Source organism: Marmota marmota, unplaced genomic scaffold, assembly GCF_001458135.2.
Source record: "Marmota marmota marmota unplaced genomic scaffold, marMar, whole genome shotgun sequence".
Lineage (NCBI taxonomy): Eukaryota > Metazoa > Chordata > Mammalia > Rodentia > Sciuridae > Marmota > Marmota marmota.
The window spans coordinates 775,917-788,559 of record NW_025999895.1 but is presented as its reverse complement, the minus strand read 5'-3'; the positions used below and the strand labels follow the sequence as shown (position 1 = coordinate 788,559).

General features: G+C 61.9%; 1 protein-coding gene across 2 annotated transcripts in view; it reads right to left on the bottom strand.

The window, feature by feature from the left end:
* The window catches only part of Fasn (fatty acid synthase), a 30,599-nt gene that overhangs the window by 5,728 nt on the left and 12,228 nt on the right, over positions 1-12,643 (bottom strand). The window contains exons 2-26 of one of the 2 annotated variants that reach the window (XM_048797004.1): positions 11,498-11,633; positions 10,779-10,931; positions 8,859-9,032; positions 8,522-8,722; positions 8,162-8,284; positions 7,757-7,872; positions 7,548-7,682; positions 6,045-6,507; positions 5,745-5,932; positions 5,229-5,418; positions 4,680-4,774; positions 4,314-4,448; positions 4,042-4,245; positions 3,810-3,925; positions 3,453-3,625; positions 3,184-3,375; positions 3,034-3,114; positions 2,766-2,945; positions 2,432-2,611; positions 2,148-2,351; positions 1,484-1,779; positions 727-1,113; positions 480-644; positions 275-393; positions 35-189 (exon numbers count right to left, since the gene is read on the bottom strand). In XM_048797004.1, coding sequence (XP_048652961.1) covers positions 35-189; positions 275-393; positions 480-644; positions 727-1,113; positions 1,484-1,779; positions 2,148-2,351; positions 2,432-2,611; positions 2,766-2,945; positions 3,034-3,114; positions 3,184-3,375; positions 3,453-3,625; positions 3,810-3,925; positions 4,042-4,245; positions 4,314-4,448; positions 4,680-4,774; positions 5,229-5,418; positions 5,745-5,932; positions 6,045-6,507; positions 7,548-7,682; positions 7,757-7,872; positions 8,162-8,284; positions 8,522-8,722; positions 8,859-9,032; positions 10,779-10,931; positions 11,498-11,624 — 4,552 coding nt within the window. In that variant the 5' untranslated portion in view covers positions 11,625-11,633. Of the gene's footprint in view, positions 1-34; positions 190-274; positions 394-479; positions 645-726; positions 1,114-1,483; positions 1,780-2,147; positions 2,352-2,431; positions 2,612-2,765; positions 2,946-3,033; positions 3,115-3,183; positions 3,376-3,452; positions 3,626-3,809; positions 3,926-4,041; positions 4,246-4,313; positions 4,449-4,679; positions 4,775-5,228; positions 5,419-5,744; positions 5,933-6,044; positions 6,508-7,547; positions 7,683-7,756; positions 7,873-8,161; positions 8,285-8,521; positions 8,723-8,858; positions 9,033-10,778; positions 10,932-11,497; positions 11,634-12,643 lie in introns of those variants that run through there. The other variant, XM_015504019.2, reaches the window with a different exon arrangement.

Below are 12,643 nucleotides of genomic sequence, written 5' to 3'. Positions count from 1 at the left end.
AGGCAGGGGCAGGGGCACGGTGGCCTGGGCTCACCCTGCTCCAGTGGGAAGTGGCGGAAAGCACCCCAGGCTCCGTCGCGGTATACGTTCATCACCAGGTCACCCTGTAGCACCCTCTGCAGTTCTGTGGATCCAAGGTCCACCTTGGGGATGGGGGACGTGCTGCTGAGGTTGGACAGCAGGATGCACCTACGGGTGGACAGAGGTGGTTTAGAAAACTGAGGGCGGGGCAGGGTGGGATGGGGCGGGCACAGCTAGAGGGCACCTCTCCTACCGGATCCGGTGCCCACCAGGCTCTTTGCGGAGACAGTTCACCAAGCCCACCACGCCTGAGGTGGGGCAGCTAGTGGCGGTCAGCCACACAGGTTGGGAGGAGGACTCTGCCAGAACACCCTGCAGAATGAGAGAGTTAGCCTCCAGGAAGGTCCCAGCCGCGCCGTGCCGTGCCGTGCAGGGCAGGGTCCAGTCCCAGAGCTGACCTTCAGGGAGTCCACCCATTGGAAGCTGCTGTCCTCCACGGGCAGGAAGATGGGGCTGTCCTGTGGGGCAGGCCGGCGGCACAGGAAGAGCACAGAGCCGTAGAAGGACTTCTTGAGGCCGACAAGGTGCAGTGCAGTCTTGGAGAACAGACTCTCCCACTCATCCTGGGAGTGTGCATGGGGGTCAGTGCCCAGCCTGCCCAGCCCGCCCCCACCCTACCCAGCCCTAAGCACCCAGCAGAGGTACCTGGCTCAGGAGGCTGGGCCCGTGCTGTGGCTCTGAGCTGAGTAAGGCCAGGATGTCTCCAAGAGCATGCCCCCTGAGCACGGCATGAAGTAGCAAGAAGCCTCCCTCCTTGAGGGCAGCTGCCATGTTGCCCAGGGCCAAGGCTGGGTCCCCCAGGGAGGCCACAGCACAGTTGCACACCAGCAGATCGGCCATGCCCAGGCTGCTAGGGGCAGGGTCCGCGGGGTCCCACTTGCCCCGTGCCACTTCGTACTGCTGCAGCAAGGAGGCGGCAGCCTCCAGCACCTGGGCCTGGCGGTCTGTGGCTGTGTAATCCAGCTGCAGCATGGGCTGGGTGTTGAGCAGAGCCGGGACGCGGGAGTACAGGTGTCCGTCACCAGCCAGCACCTGGGGGGAGGGGGCAGCTTCTCAGATCAGCCACCCGGGGCAGGGGTACCCAGGCCACAGTGGAAACCAATGTCCAGGGGCCAGCCAGCTCTGTGGGCACTGCCAGCCAGGGGCACACACAGGCAGCTGCCTGTCTTTTACCAGAGGCCCGTCTGTGGTGCTCCTGGCTTGGAGTCCAGAGTCTCCCAGGGCAGCCGCATGAAGTGGATTAGCCACTTGCAGACTGGCATTGGGCCCTGCCCCAGGAGCGTCCCCCTCTCCCAACACCACTTCCTTCTGTTCTGCTAGTGGGGTTGGATTTTCCCCCGTCTCAAATAGAACCAAGTGCTGGACCCAGAGGAGCGCCTTGGCTGCCTTGCCCAGCGCCTACCTCCACCACCTTCATCTTGAGGCTGGGCAAGTTCTCCAGGGCTGTGTCCACACAGGCCTTCAGTGCTACGGAGTCGAGGAGGCCACTGAGCAGGGCGTCCTCGGGCAGCAGGGCCTTCTCCTGCACCAGTGCCTGGCCCAGCTCCTGCTGCAGGTTGCCGTTGAGCTGCAAATGGCAGGCAGCGGCCAGCAGCCGAGACAGTCCCTGCTGTGGGGGCTCCCGGGCCCCATCCAGCCCAAGCACCGACGTCTTCAGCCCTGGCTGGGCTGCCCTGGCCTGTAGTGCCTGTGCCAGTCCTGGAGAGAAGAGAGGCCAGTGTTCTCTGAGCCTCCAGCCACCCCTTAGGCCCACTGCCTGACCTGCCACAGGAGGAACAGACGGAAGGAGCAGGACCCGGCCGGCAGACGGTAGGCAGGCTAGTTGTGTGGCCCCCGCAGGAGGGTGGGTTCAGTGTCCCAGCCCCCAGTCCAGTGGCTTAGGACATGACCTGGCTCATCGTGGCACGGCGGGAGGGGCCTGGTCTGGGATCTGTGCTCCTCTGAGCAGGGGGGGAGAGGCAGGCTTGGGGACCACAGGTGAGGGGCTGCCAGGTCATGCCTGGTAGCAGGCCTTCCCAGGGCACCTCCCTGTCCCCAGAGGCACTCGAAGCTCCCGGGGGCCTCACCTTTGCACAGCTCCATCTCCTCCTGAAGCTCGGCTCTCTGGGACAGGCACCCCGTTTCCAGGTGGGGCGAGAAACAGAACTTCTCCAGGATGGGGGTCAGCTGCTCGTGCTGCCGCCGTGGGGCCGCCGTGGTGTGCAGCTGCATGATATGGACGCCGCCAGCAACCATCGTCTTCAGATGGTGATCCACCACCACGTCAGCCCCTGCAGGACAGGCCAGTGAGGACAGGCAGGGCAGGCTGGGGACACACAGGGCATGAAGCAGGGGCTGTAAGCAGTGCTACCTTGGGTCTCCCCCTGCAGCGCATACACTTTCTGCAGGTGGCTGGCAGGGTCAATGTGCACGGCAGTGATGCGGGTGGGCAGGTGCAGGCTGTGGTGGCCTGAGCTCAAGATGGACATCTGTAGTATTGTGTCCAGGAAGGTCACCCAGTTGTCCTTCCAGAGCAGCTTGCCTGAATTGCCTGTACAGAGAAGGTGGTCAGCAGGCTGGGCCTTGCCTGCCTTGGGGCCACCTCCTGAACCCACAGGCCCTCCATTCCCTCTCGGCTCTGCTGCCCCAGCTGTCGAGAAGGGCTCCCTGGTGGCCATCTGAATAACTGGAATGCCATTGCCCACCTTCAAGAGTGGCCTCGAGGATGCCCTGGAAGTGGGGGCCGTAGTCATAGCCATGCAGCCGCAGCTCCTTATAGATGTCTGCCTGGGTCAGGCAGGAGGTGGGCAAGGCCTCAGCAGGGCCTAGGTCTTCTGGGTGCTCAAAGAGCTTGGGGTCAGGGTCCTCCCATTGATAGACCTTCCCTATGGACAGAGAAGCAGCGGGCCTGAGCCAGGGTGCAGCAAACCAGTCCTCAGCCCCAGGCCCTAGGCTCAGCCAGGCCCCACTCACCGCTCACTATCAGGCTGCCGTTCTGAGAGATCTCGAAGGCACGGGACGCCTCCAGCAGCTGCACCTCCAGGGGCACCGTCCCTGTGGAGCAGCTGGTCAGACTGGGCGGGACCCTCCTCCCCAGGGGCACCCTGCCTGGAGCCTCCTCACCTGTCCGGGGCAGGATGGTGGCCTGGTGCAGTGTCACATCCTCAAATACCACTGGTACCTGCTCCAGAGATAGGCCCAGGCGGTGGGCCAGCATCCTCCAGACCAGGCACAAGTAGCCAGTGGCAGGGAAGAGGGCGCGGCCATCAATGCAGTGGTCCAGCAGGTAGTGGTCGGGAGACTCGGGACTGGTGTCTGCAGGGGGCACCAGTCTCAGTGCTTGCATGCACAGCCAGGGAGGAGCCCACTGCCCAGCCCAGCTCCCAGCTCACCAATGGCATAGACGGTAGCAGAGGCGGAGCTGGACCCATTGGGGAAGTGCTCTGTGGCCGGGACATCCCAGGTCTGGCTGTGGTCCCATTTGATGAGGGGGGAGATGAGGGGGGTTCCCCGGGGAGCCGGGAAGTCCACAGGCGGGAACAGGGCATCAGGGCTGACATTGATGCTGGCAAGAGGGGAGGGAGGAGTGAGTGGCTCAGCTCCTGGGGCTCTCAGACCCGTGGCCCCCTTCCAGCCACCCCCAAGCCCTGAGCTGGCCAAGCTGGGGGCAACAAAGGCCACAGCCTAGGGGCCATCTGGAGACAGCATGGTGCCCAGTCCCTGGGGAGTGGGACGGGAGGGAGACCCACCCTGCCAGGTGCAGTTTGCCGATGTTGGTGAGGAAGTACTGCAGGTTGTCCTCATGGCCCTTCTTCATCAGGGGGATGATGGTGCAGCTGGGCTTCAGGCCCCGCTTCAGCACAGCCTGGGGGCAGGGCACCACGGCTGGGACTCCCGAACGGCTTGTTGGCTGTACCCGTCCCCCTCCCCCGGGACTGTTGGCCAGTGGTGCCACCCGTCCAAGGCCAGCCCAAGGCGCACCTGCAGCAGGGCGTGGGGTGCGATCTCCAGCACCACGGCGTTCTCGGGCACATGCCACAGCGCCTCCTGGAACAGCACGGGGCTCACCAGGTTGTTGACGCTGTACTCGGGGGAGAAGGTGCGGGCCAGGCTGCCCTGCCACTGGGCCTCGGGGATGGAGGTGCTGAGCCAGCGGGTGGAGCGGGGCTTCGGCTCCCGGATCACCTGCCAGAGAGCAAGGTCAGCAGGAGCTCGGGCACCGTCCCCTGGGGCCCACACGGCCCAGCACACACCTGCTTGAGGGCCTGCAGCAGTGACGGGGCAATGGCCTCCATGTAGTAGGAGTGGAACGCGAAGCCGCCCGTCCGCACCTCCTTGGCAAACACACCCTCCTGCTTCAGCTGCTCCACAAACTCGCTCACGGCAGCCTGGGGTGGTCAGGGCGCAGGTCACAGGGGCCCCTGGACCAGCTCTCCCGGGCAGCACCTTCCCATGCTGTCTCCCCAGCTTGGGCTCGGAGTAGGTGGTGGGGAGGGGTTTTTGGAAAATGCCCTTCAAAGGCTGGTGGGACCCAGAGGCCTTCATCCTCAGGCCAGCCAGACCTTGCTGGACACACGACACTGTGGGGCAGAGTTCTGTCCCATAGCCGCACGGCCTACCTGAGGTCCCGAGATGGTCACTGTGTCCTCAGAGTTGTGGCAGGCGGGCACTATGCCAACGGGGCAACGCTGTTTGGACTCCGCCCAGGATAGGCCTGTGAACACAGCTGACCTAAGACGGCAGTGTGGGGGCCAGAGCTCCACCCCCAGCCCTGCCTGACCAGAGGACACACAGGCACAGCTGGGTGTTTCCATGATGGCAGGAGAGGGCACAATGACAGCTACACCTTCCCAAGGCACCTGCACCCCGCCCTGCACCCCCGCTGCGCCTGCTCTCAGGCCAAGGCGTCATTATGGGGATGACGTAGGAGGGAGGCTGGGTGGCAGAGGGGCCAGGGTGAGGCCACCTGGAGCCCACAGGCCGTCCTGTGGGGGTGTAGCTCAGGCTCAGGGTCTCTGGGGCACCCAGGGACTGCTGCACAGATGTGTCCGGGCAGTGTGGCCCTCTCCCTGCAAGACAGCCTCCTTTTTCAGAGGTGCCAGGAGAGCAAAATCCCTCCCTGGAAGGTCCTGGGGCCCACGGAGGAGGGACCCACAGCTGACACCTACCCACAGCTGCCATAGAGCCCGCCGGTAGGTGGGCCTCCTTGATGCACTGGCCTCTCCAGTACGCAGAGAGCACAGCCTCCTCCTGAGAGAGGCAGCCATCGGCATAGCCACAGGCCACCTCCCCCAGGGAGTGTCCCACAATGCCGTCCGGTCTCAGGCCCATGGAGGTCAGCAGGTCCACAAGAGCAATCTGGGGTAGGGACAGGCCATGTCATACCAGCCCCCTGGCCCCATTAGGCCATGCCCACCTATTGACTCTCCCAGACCACCTCGTAAGAAGCACATCTGGTCCTGGAAGCCCCAGCATGCCAGGCTTCCCTAGGTATCCTCTGCCTGATGTCAGGACCCCCAGAAGCACCTCTCACCCACAAGACACTGAGTCCGGCAAAAGGATCTGCCTAGCAAAGGGCCCATTACTGGACAGGCTGGGACATCTGACCCTGGTGACTCCAGCTCTCTGGGAGGCTTTGCAATCTGGGAACATCCCTGGGACCTGGCATGGGACAGATGCCCTACCTGGATGGCAGTAAGGCTCACAAAGGCGTGGACGATGTCATCAAAGACCTTTTCATCTGTGCTCAGGAGCAGGTCTGATACCTTCAATCCAAATGGCTTCACTGCCTCATCAGAGCGCAGGATGGAGTCACGGAAGTGGCCCAGGCGCATGAGGCTCAGCCCCATCCTGCACCACTGTGCGCCCATCCCTGTCCAGAGAGCACACAGGGTCACAGATACAGCCATGTACCCTGTCCTCCACTGCCCCTCCAGAAAGAGGCCAAACCCCACGGGGCTAATGGGGGCTTGGGGGGGTCTCACCTGTGCAGATGAACCAGAGTGGGCGCCGACCAGGGGGGACCTGCTGCACTTCCTGGCCTCCATCCTTGACACCCAGCACAGCATAGCCCCTGAAGGGCATGGTGGCCACAGGGGTGTGTGCGATGCTGTTGAGCATGCTCACAAAGGCCATGTCCTGGCCATGCTGGCAGCCCTCATCCAGCAGGCTTCGCACAGCCTCTGCAGTGCGCCCACTGGCCTGCAGCAGGCGGGGCAGAGGGGCATGGGGAGCGGGCACTGGGGGCAGGTACGTGTTGGGTTGGAGAATGACATGTACATTGGAGCCTCCAAAGCCAAAGGAGTTTATGCCCACGATGCCACCGCGGATGGGCAGGGGCTGGTCTACCACCTGTAGCCGCCCATCTTGCAGAGCGGGGATCTCAGGGTTGGGGTTGTGGAAGTGCAGGTTGGGGGCCCAAAGCCCATGCTCCAGGGATAGCAGCACCTGTAACCAGAGAATGTGGTTGGTGGACCGATGACCCCAGCAACTTGTGAGGCTAAGGCTGGAGAACTGCAAGTTCTAAGTCAACCTCAGCAACATAGGGAGACCCTAAACTACTTAGCGAGGCCCTGTCTCAAAATAAAAAACAAAAAGGGCTGGGTAGGGGCTGGGGATGTGGCTCAAGCGGTAGCGCGCTCGCCTGGCATGCGTGCGGCCCGGGTTTGATCCTCAGCACCACATACAGACAAAGATGCTATGTTTGCCAAAAACTAAAAAATAAATATATTTTTTTAAAAAAAAGGGCTGGGTATGCCTCAGAGGTCAAGTGCCCCTGGGTTCACATTTGGGGGTGGGGGGTGCTAGGGATTGAACCCAAGGGCCATCACACCCAGCTCCCAGTCCTCTTTTTTTTTTTTTTTTGCATTTTACTTAGAAACAAGGTCTTGCTAAGTTGCTTATAGCCTCACTAAATTGCTAAGGCTGGCTTTGAATCCAGAACCCCTGGTTCGTTCAATCCTCTGTACCAAATTTTTAAAAAATGCAGGTTATCTACTCATGGACTCAGGCCTGCCTCTGTACAGGGGTCCGGGGACTTCCATGTGGCCGCATGGGCTGCAATACAGGGTACAAGACCCTCCACCTCTTTAAGTCAGTGTCCTCTCTGGAGCCCCTGCTGTCTCCCAGCCTGATAGGCTGGAAGCCCAGGGACCGTGGTCCTCCAGGCTGGCATGCCTGCTCTCCACTGAGGGACAGCCTTAAGGTGCCCCAGGACTCTGCTGATTGGTCAAGAAGTGGGGATGGACAAGCATGCAGGACTGCAATGCAGGTGTGGGTGCCCCAGAGCAGATGCCCACCTGCTCTGGCACAACCGCTCCTGGCCCTCAATCAGGGACCCTGCAGCAGCAGCAGGCCAGGCCCAAGCTCTCCTGTCATGCCCAGTCTGCAGCGCAGCCTTGGGAACAGGGGTGCAAGGTAGGAATGGAGGCCACAGTGCATAGATGCCTTGGGAACGGGGGCCCAACCCACAAAGCTCAACCACTGACCTTGGCCAGGGCTGCAAGCCCAGAGGCAGGCTCGGGGTGTCCCATGTTGGACTTGGTGGACCCAATCAGCAAAGGCTCCTGGCGGGAGGTGCACAAGGCTCGGACGATTCCATTCAGCTCCTGGGGGTCTCCCACCTGTGGGGACACAGAGAGTCAAGGTTGCGGCCAGGGGGCCCTGCAGTGGGGGTGGGGCTCGGTGGGGCCTTCACCTTGGTGCCTGTGCCATGGGCCTCAATGTACTCGAGGGACTCGGGGGCCACCCCAGCCATCTGGTACAGGGAGTGGAGGAGCTGCTCCTGGGCCTCTCCAGAGGGGAAGGTCACACCTGTGTGGAGACGTGCATTAGATCTCAGCAGCTTCCAGGCCTCCAAACTGACGGGCCGGAGGCCTGGACACAAACTCTTCAGCCAGGCCTGAGGCCAAAAGCCCATAGACCTCAGGACCAGCATGCTAGCTTCACGTGCAGGGCCAGCTTTCAAGCTCCTGGGGCTTCTGCTGATAGGTTGAGAGGCAGGGATGGTGTGCACACCGCCAGGGGCCCATCTATCAGGGGTGCACGGCCTTCACCTCTAAGAGTATTCTCTAGTCTGGTAGTTCAGCGCCCCCATACCCACCTTGTTCCTTGTAGCCATCTGTGTTGGTGCCAGAATTCAGGATGGTGGCGTATACCCGCCTGGCCAGAGACTTCTTGGTCAGCAGAACTGCTACCACAGCCTCCGAGCGGCAATACCCGTTTCCTGGGACAAAGTGGTACCCGAACTGAGGTCTGGTTCAGCCCAGGCTCCACAGGGAGCATCTACTTGGCAGATGGCTGCTCTGGGGAGGGGTTACTGGGATAGGCTGGCAGATGACAGGAGAGGCTCAGAAGGAAAGCTGTCCTGTCCCACTGCCCTGCCTGACCCTTAAGACTTCAAGGGCTCAGCTGGCCAAAGTGACCAGGGAGACCCCCAGCTGGGCCTTCCTGCTATCCCTACCTGAGTCATCGAAGGACTTGCAGGTGCCCTCTGGGCTGAGCATGCCCAGCTTCATGAACTGCACGGAAGTGTTGGGCTTCAGCAGCACGTTGATGCCACCCACAATGGCAGCGGGGCACTCCCCACTGCGGACAGCCTGGTAGGCGTTGTGCAGCGCCATCAGGCTGGAGGAGCAGGCTGTGTCCAGGGCGATGCTGGGCCCTGTAAGCAGCGGCACGAGACAGATGTGGGCATTCCAGAGCAGAAGCCTGCCTTCCTGGGCCCCACTGGGTTTCTGAACAACATGCGAGGGGGCCAGAGACCCAGAACCGGGTTATGCCACCTGGGTTAAACCCACCTTTGAAGTCAAAGAAGAAGGAGAGCCTGTTGGCCATCATGGCTCGCTGGCAGCCCACCATGCTGTAGCCCAGGAGCGTCTCAGGGTCCCGGCTCAGGGCCTCCGATGCCTCGGAGCCACTCACACCCACCCAGACACCTGTGTGTGTCCCTCTCAGCGACGCCGGGTTGATGCCTGTCAGAAGCAGCAGTCAGGCCCAGCCCTCCCCGTCCAACTCTGTGGGTGGAGGCACAGCCCTTGGCCTGTGCCTCAGAGCGAGGGGACGCCCTCTCAGCACTCTACGAGGGGCCTGAGTGAGGCGAGGTGTCCTGCAGAGGAGGTGGGAGCTACTTGGGGCCGGCAGCCAGCCCAGGTTGGGGGAAAATAAGAACCAGGTTGTGGGAGGCCATCCTCGCACATGATTTGAGTTACTTCCCTGGCTGGGCGAGATGCGCTTAAACACAACTGTGTCAGAGCTATTCCCCACCCTTCTCCAGGTCTGAGGGCTTGTCCATGCAGAGGCGTGTCTGGCCACTGCCCCTAAGACCCAATCGTCGCCCCTGACCTTGGGATGCTGCCCCCCTTAACCTTCATTGGATGTGATTTTCCCTGGAATTTTTTGTTCCCCAATAAAAGCTCACTCCCTGGCGTGTTCTCTCTCTCTCTCTCTCTCTCGCTAGTCTCTTCTGTAAACCTCGCTACCACATTAGGTGGCTGGAGGCAGGAGCTAGGAGAAGCCGTTCCGTAGCTGGTATTAAAGGTAATAAGAGTCTTTTTAATTTAAAACTCCCTAGCATTTACTCATGAATCAAAACTTCTTTCATGAAGCCAGCGCTGGTCGTGTGGAAGACCAGGTCACAGAGGAAATGGGGCATCAGTGGGGCAGACGGATCCCCAACTAGGTCAGGAGGCAGCGATAGGCAGCCACAAGGACAGTGGACAGTATTGTCCCCAGGCAACTCCCTTGGCCCTTGGTATCACTGGTAAGTCTGAAAAACCCACTGGCCAATGAGCATCTCAGCTCCAAGGGCAGCCTGCCCTGGGACAGGCTGAGATAAGGAGCAGCAGGGAGACAAAGGCCAAGTGTCCAGACTGGAAAGAGGGACACTGGACAGTCAGTCCCCAGGGAGCTGTGCAAGTTATCCAGGATGGGCCTGGGCAGTGGGAAAGCCTAAGGCAAGGGTGCTCATCCCATTGCTGCTCCCACTGCAGAGCCACCAGGGTCCTACCCTGCCATCTAAGGGTGGGTACAAGTGAGCCACACTGCCTGCAACAGCAGCTCTGGGCTGGTCAGCATCCAGTGACCTGAGGCTCACCCCAACCACCTTACAAGGTCTGCCTGCTGGGGACGAGTCCATGCCAGAAGTAGTAGGACCCAGGGACCAGAGACAGCTGCTGGAGGCACCCTGCACATCAGCAGGGCAGGGCCTCTCAAAGTTGAAGCCAAGCTGAGGCGGGGTGGGGGGGGGGCGGTGTAGAAGCACAGGGGCTATGGCCCTGGCAGGAGACCCAGCCTCCCTTGGCCAGAGCTACCTGCTCTGCTGTCAGCCCCACCCTTGCCCCAAGACCAGCCCACCAGCCAGGCATCAGGAGTGAGGAAACTGGGGCAACAGGGCACACCTGGGACACTGCTGGTGTGCGGTTGTGAAACTTCGATCTGCCCAGGGCCCGCCTCCCAAGCCACTGGCCCCCACTCAGGGTCGGCAGGAGAAGGTGGCTCACGCCACTCTCCTCGACACTCCAGGCACTCTCAGAGCCAAAACAGACGTGGCTGCCACTTTGCTTTTTTCTCTGCTTTTCTGTGGTGTTGGGGCCTCGTGCATGCTGGCCAGTGCCAGCTGAGCAGCCCCAGCCCTGGCCACTGCAGAGGCAGTGAGAAGCCTGGAGGAAGCTTCTTTAACCGCAGGCCCCCAGGGTGGCCAGCAGCACCTGTCCACCCACCTCCATCCACAATGGCCTCATAGGTGACCTCCAGCAGCAGCCGAAGCTGGGGATCCATTGTGTGCGCCTGCTTGGGGTGGACTCCAAAGAAGGAGGCATCAAACTTGGACAGGTCCTTCAGCTTGCCAGACCGCCTGGGCAGACCATAGAGCCCTGTGAACAGAGACAGCTTTCATCTCCATAGAGGTGTCCGTGGGTGTCACAAGGGGCCCGGAGCTAGAGGAGATAACGAAACCCCGCTCTTCAGTGGCTCTGGGGAGCCACCAAGGCAGGTCTGCCACGCCCAGCCCCACCTCTAAGAAGGAACCCTCCAGAGCAGAGACTGCTGCAGGAAGCCAGGAGTTGTCCCTGCTGCTCACTCGACCCCAGCAGGGAGACCCTCTGCCTATCCTCAGGTGTCCAGGCCAGGCCAGACCCACCATGCTGACTCACACCCGTCCATCAGGTAGCACTGCTTTGTCGAAGAACCCACTGGGCCTGAAAGAGTTGAGCCAGCCTCCCTGAGCACCTGGTGTCTGTTAGTGCAGGGCACAGGTGGAGGCAGCACGCCAGAAGGGCCTGTCTCCAGCACCCTGGACGCAGGACTCCAGCAGCACACCTGTCCTCTTAAGAGTCCAGCTGGCCCAGGAAGGGCAAAGTTCACAAGCCCTGCTCTGCAGGCTGGAGGAGCCTGAGGCATAGCCTGGAGCACCCTCCAGCTGGGGCCTGCAGCCACTCACCTGCCTTCCACTGCCGGTCATTGTCCGTGACCATGTCCACACCACCAATGAGGTTGGCCCAGAACTCCTGCAGATTCTCCGACTCGGGCAACTTCCCCGACATTCCGGCAATCACTACCTCCTCCATGGTTCCTCTCTGTGGAGAGCCCAAGGTAGGTCAGTCCCTGCTTCAACACACACACCACCACTGCCTCAGGGGCATAACCGGCCTTGGTGAGGACCGCCCTGATCCACTGGTGGTGTGGAGTGCTGGCCTGAGCTGCTCCTCACCCTTCCTAGGGGCTTGCCTGAGGACAGGCGCTTAGAAAGCCCCACGTGGAGACCTTGATCCAGGCCCCACCCTCCCACCCTCCCCTCTCACTGGGTGGACTGCTGTTCCCGGGTCTTACTTCTGGCCTGCCACCTCAGGAGCTCTGACCCTTTCTGTGCAGAGGCCTGACCTGGGTTGACCCCCCCCAGGCTGTGCGGCCCTGATTCCCCACCCTCTGCAGTCAGCAGGAGCTGTGCAAGCTCCACCCAGGGAGGGCCAGCCAGGGCAGAAAAAGGTGGCTCTCCAGAGAGCCAGCAGGAAACCAGCGTCTGTCTGGTCAACCAGCAAGGATGCTCATCCCAGGGCAGCATAGAAGATGTCAGGACTGGGAGGGACCCAGGGGGGACAAGCCTGGGCACTATGGGTGCCAAGACCTTGAGGAAATGGGGTAAAGGTGGCCTCTGCCAGTAGGACGGGTCTCCCAGCAGGATCCAACCTGGAGCACCACTCCTGCCAGACGCTGGGCAGGTGAGGCCTCAGGATTCTGTGCCCAGGCGAGGCAGCAGTGGGCTTTGCCAAGAATCTAAGTTCCTGAAACATCTGCCCAGGAGCCCGAAGCCAGGGGTCCAGCGCGGAGGATTTCTGCCGCCTTAAAGGCGAGGGGCCGGGCCCAAGGTAAGGAGGCAGGCCGGCTGGTCCGGCAACTTCCGCCGAGGCCTCGTGCACTCCCAGGGCCTCCCCCAGCCTCTTTCAGCCTGCGCCCCGCGCACCGCATTGGGCCCCCGGCGGGAGTGAAGGCTCCGGCGCCCGCCCGTCCGCCCCGTCCACGCGGGCCGCCTGCAGGCCCGCGGCGCCCTACCTCCCGCACCCGGCGGGCCACGTGACCGGTAGCCAGC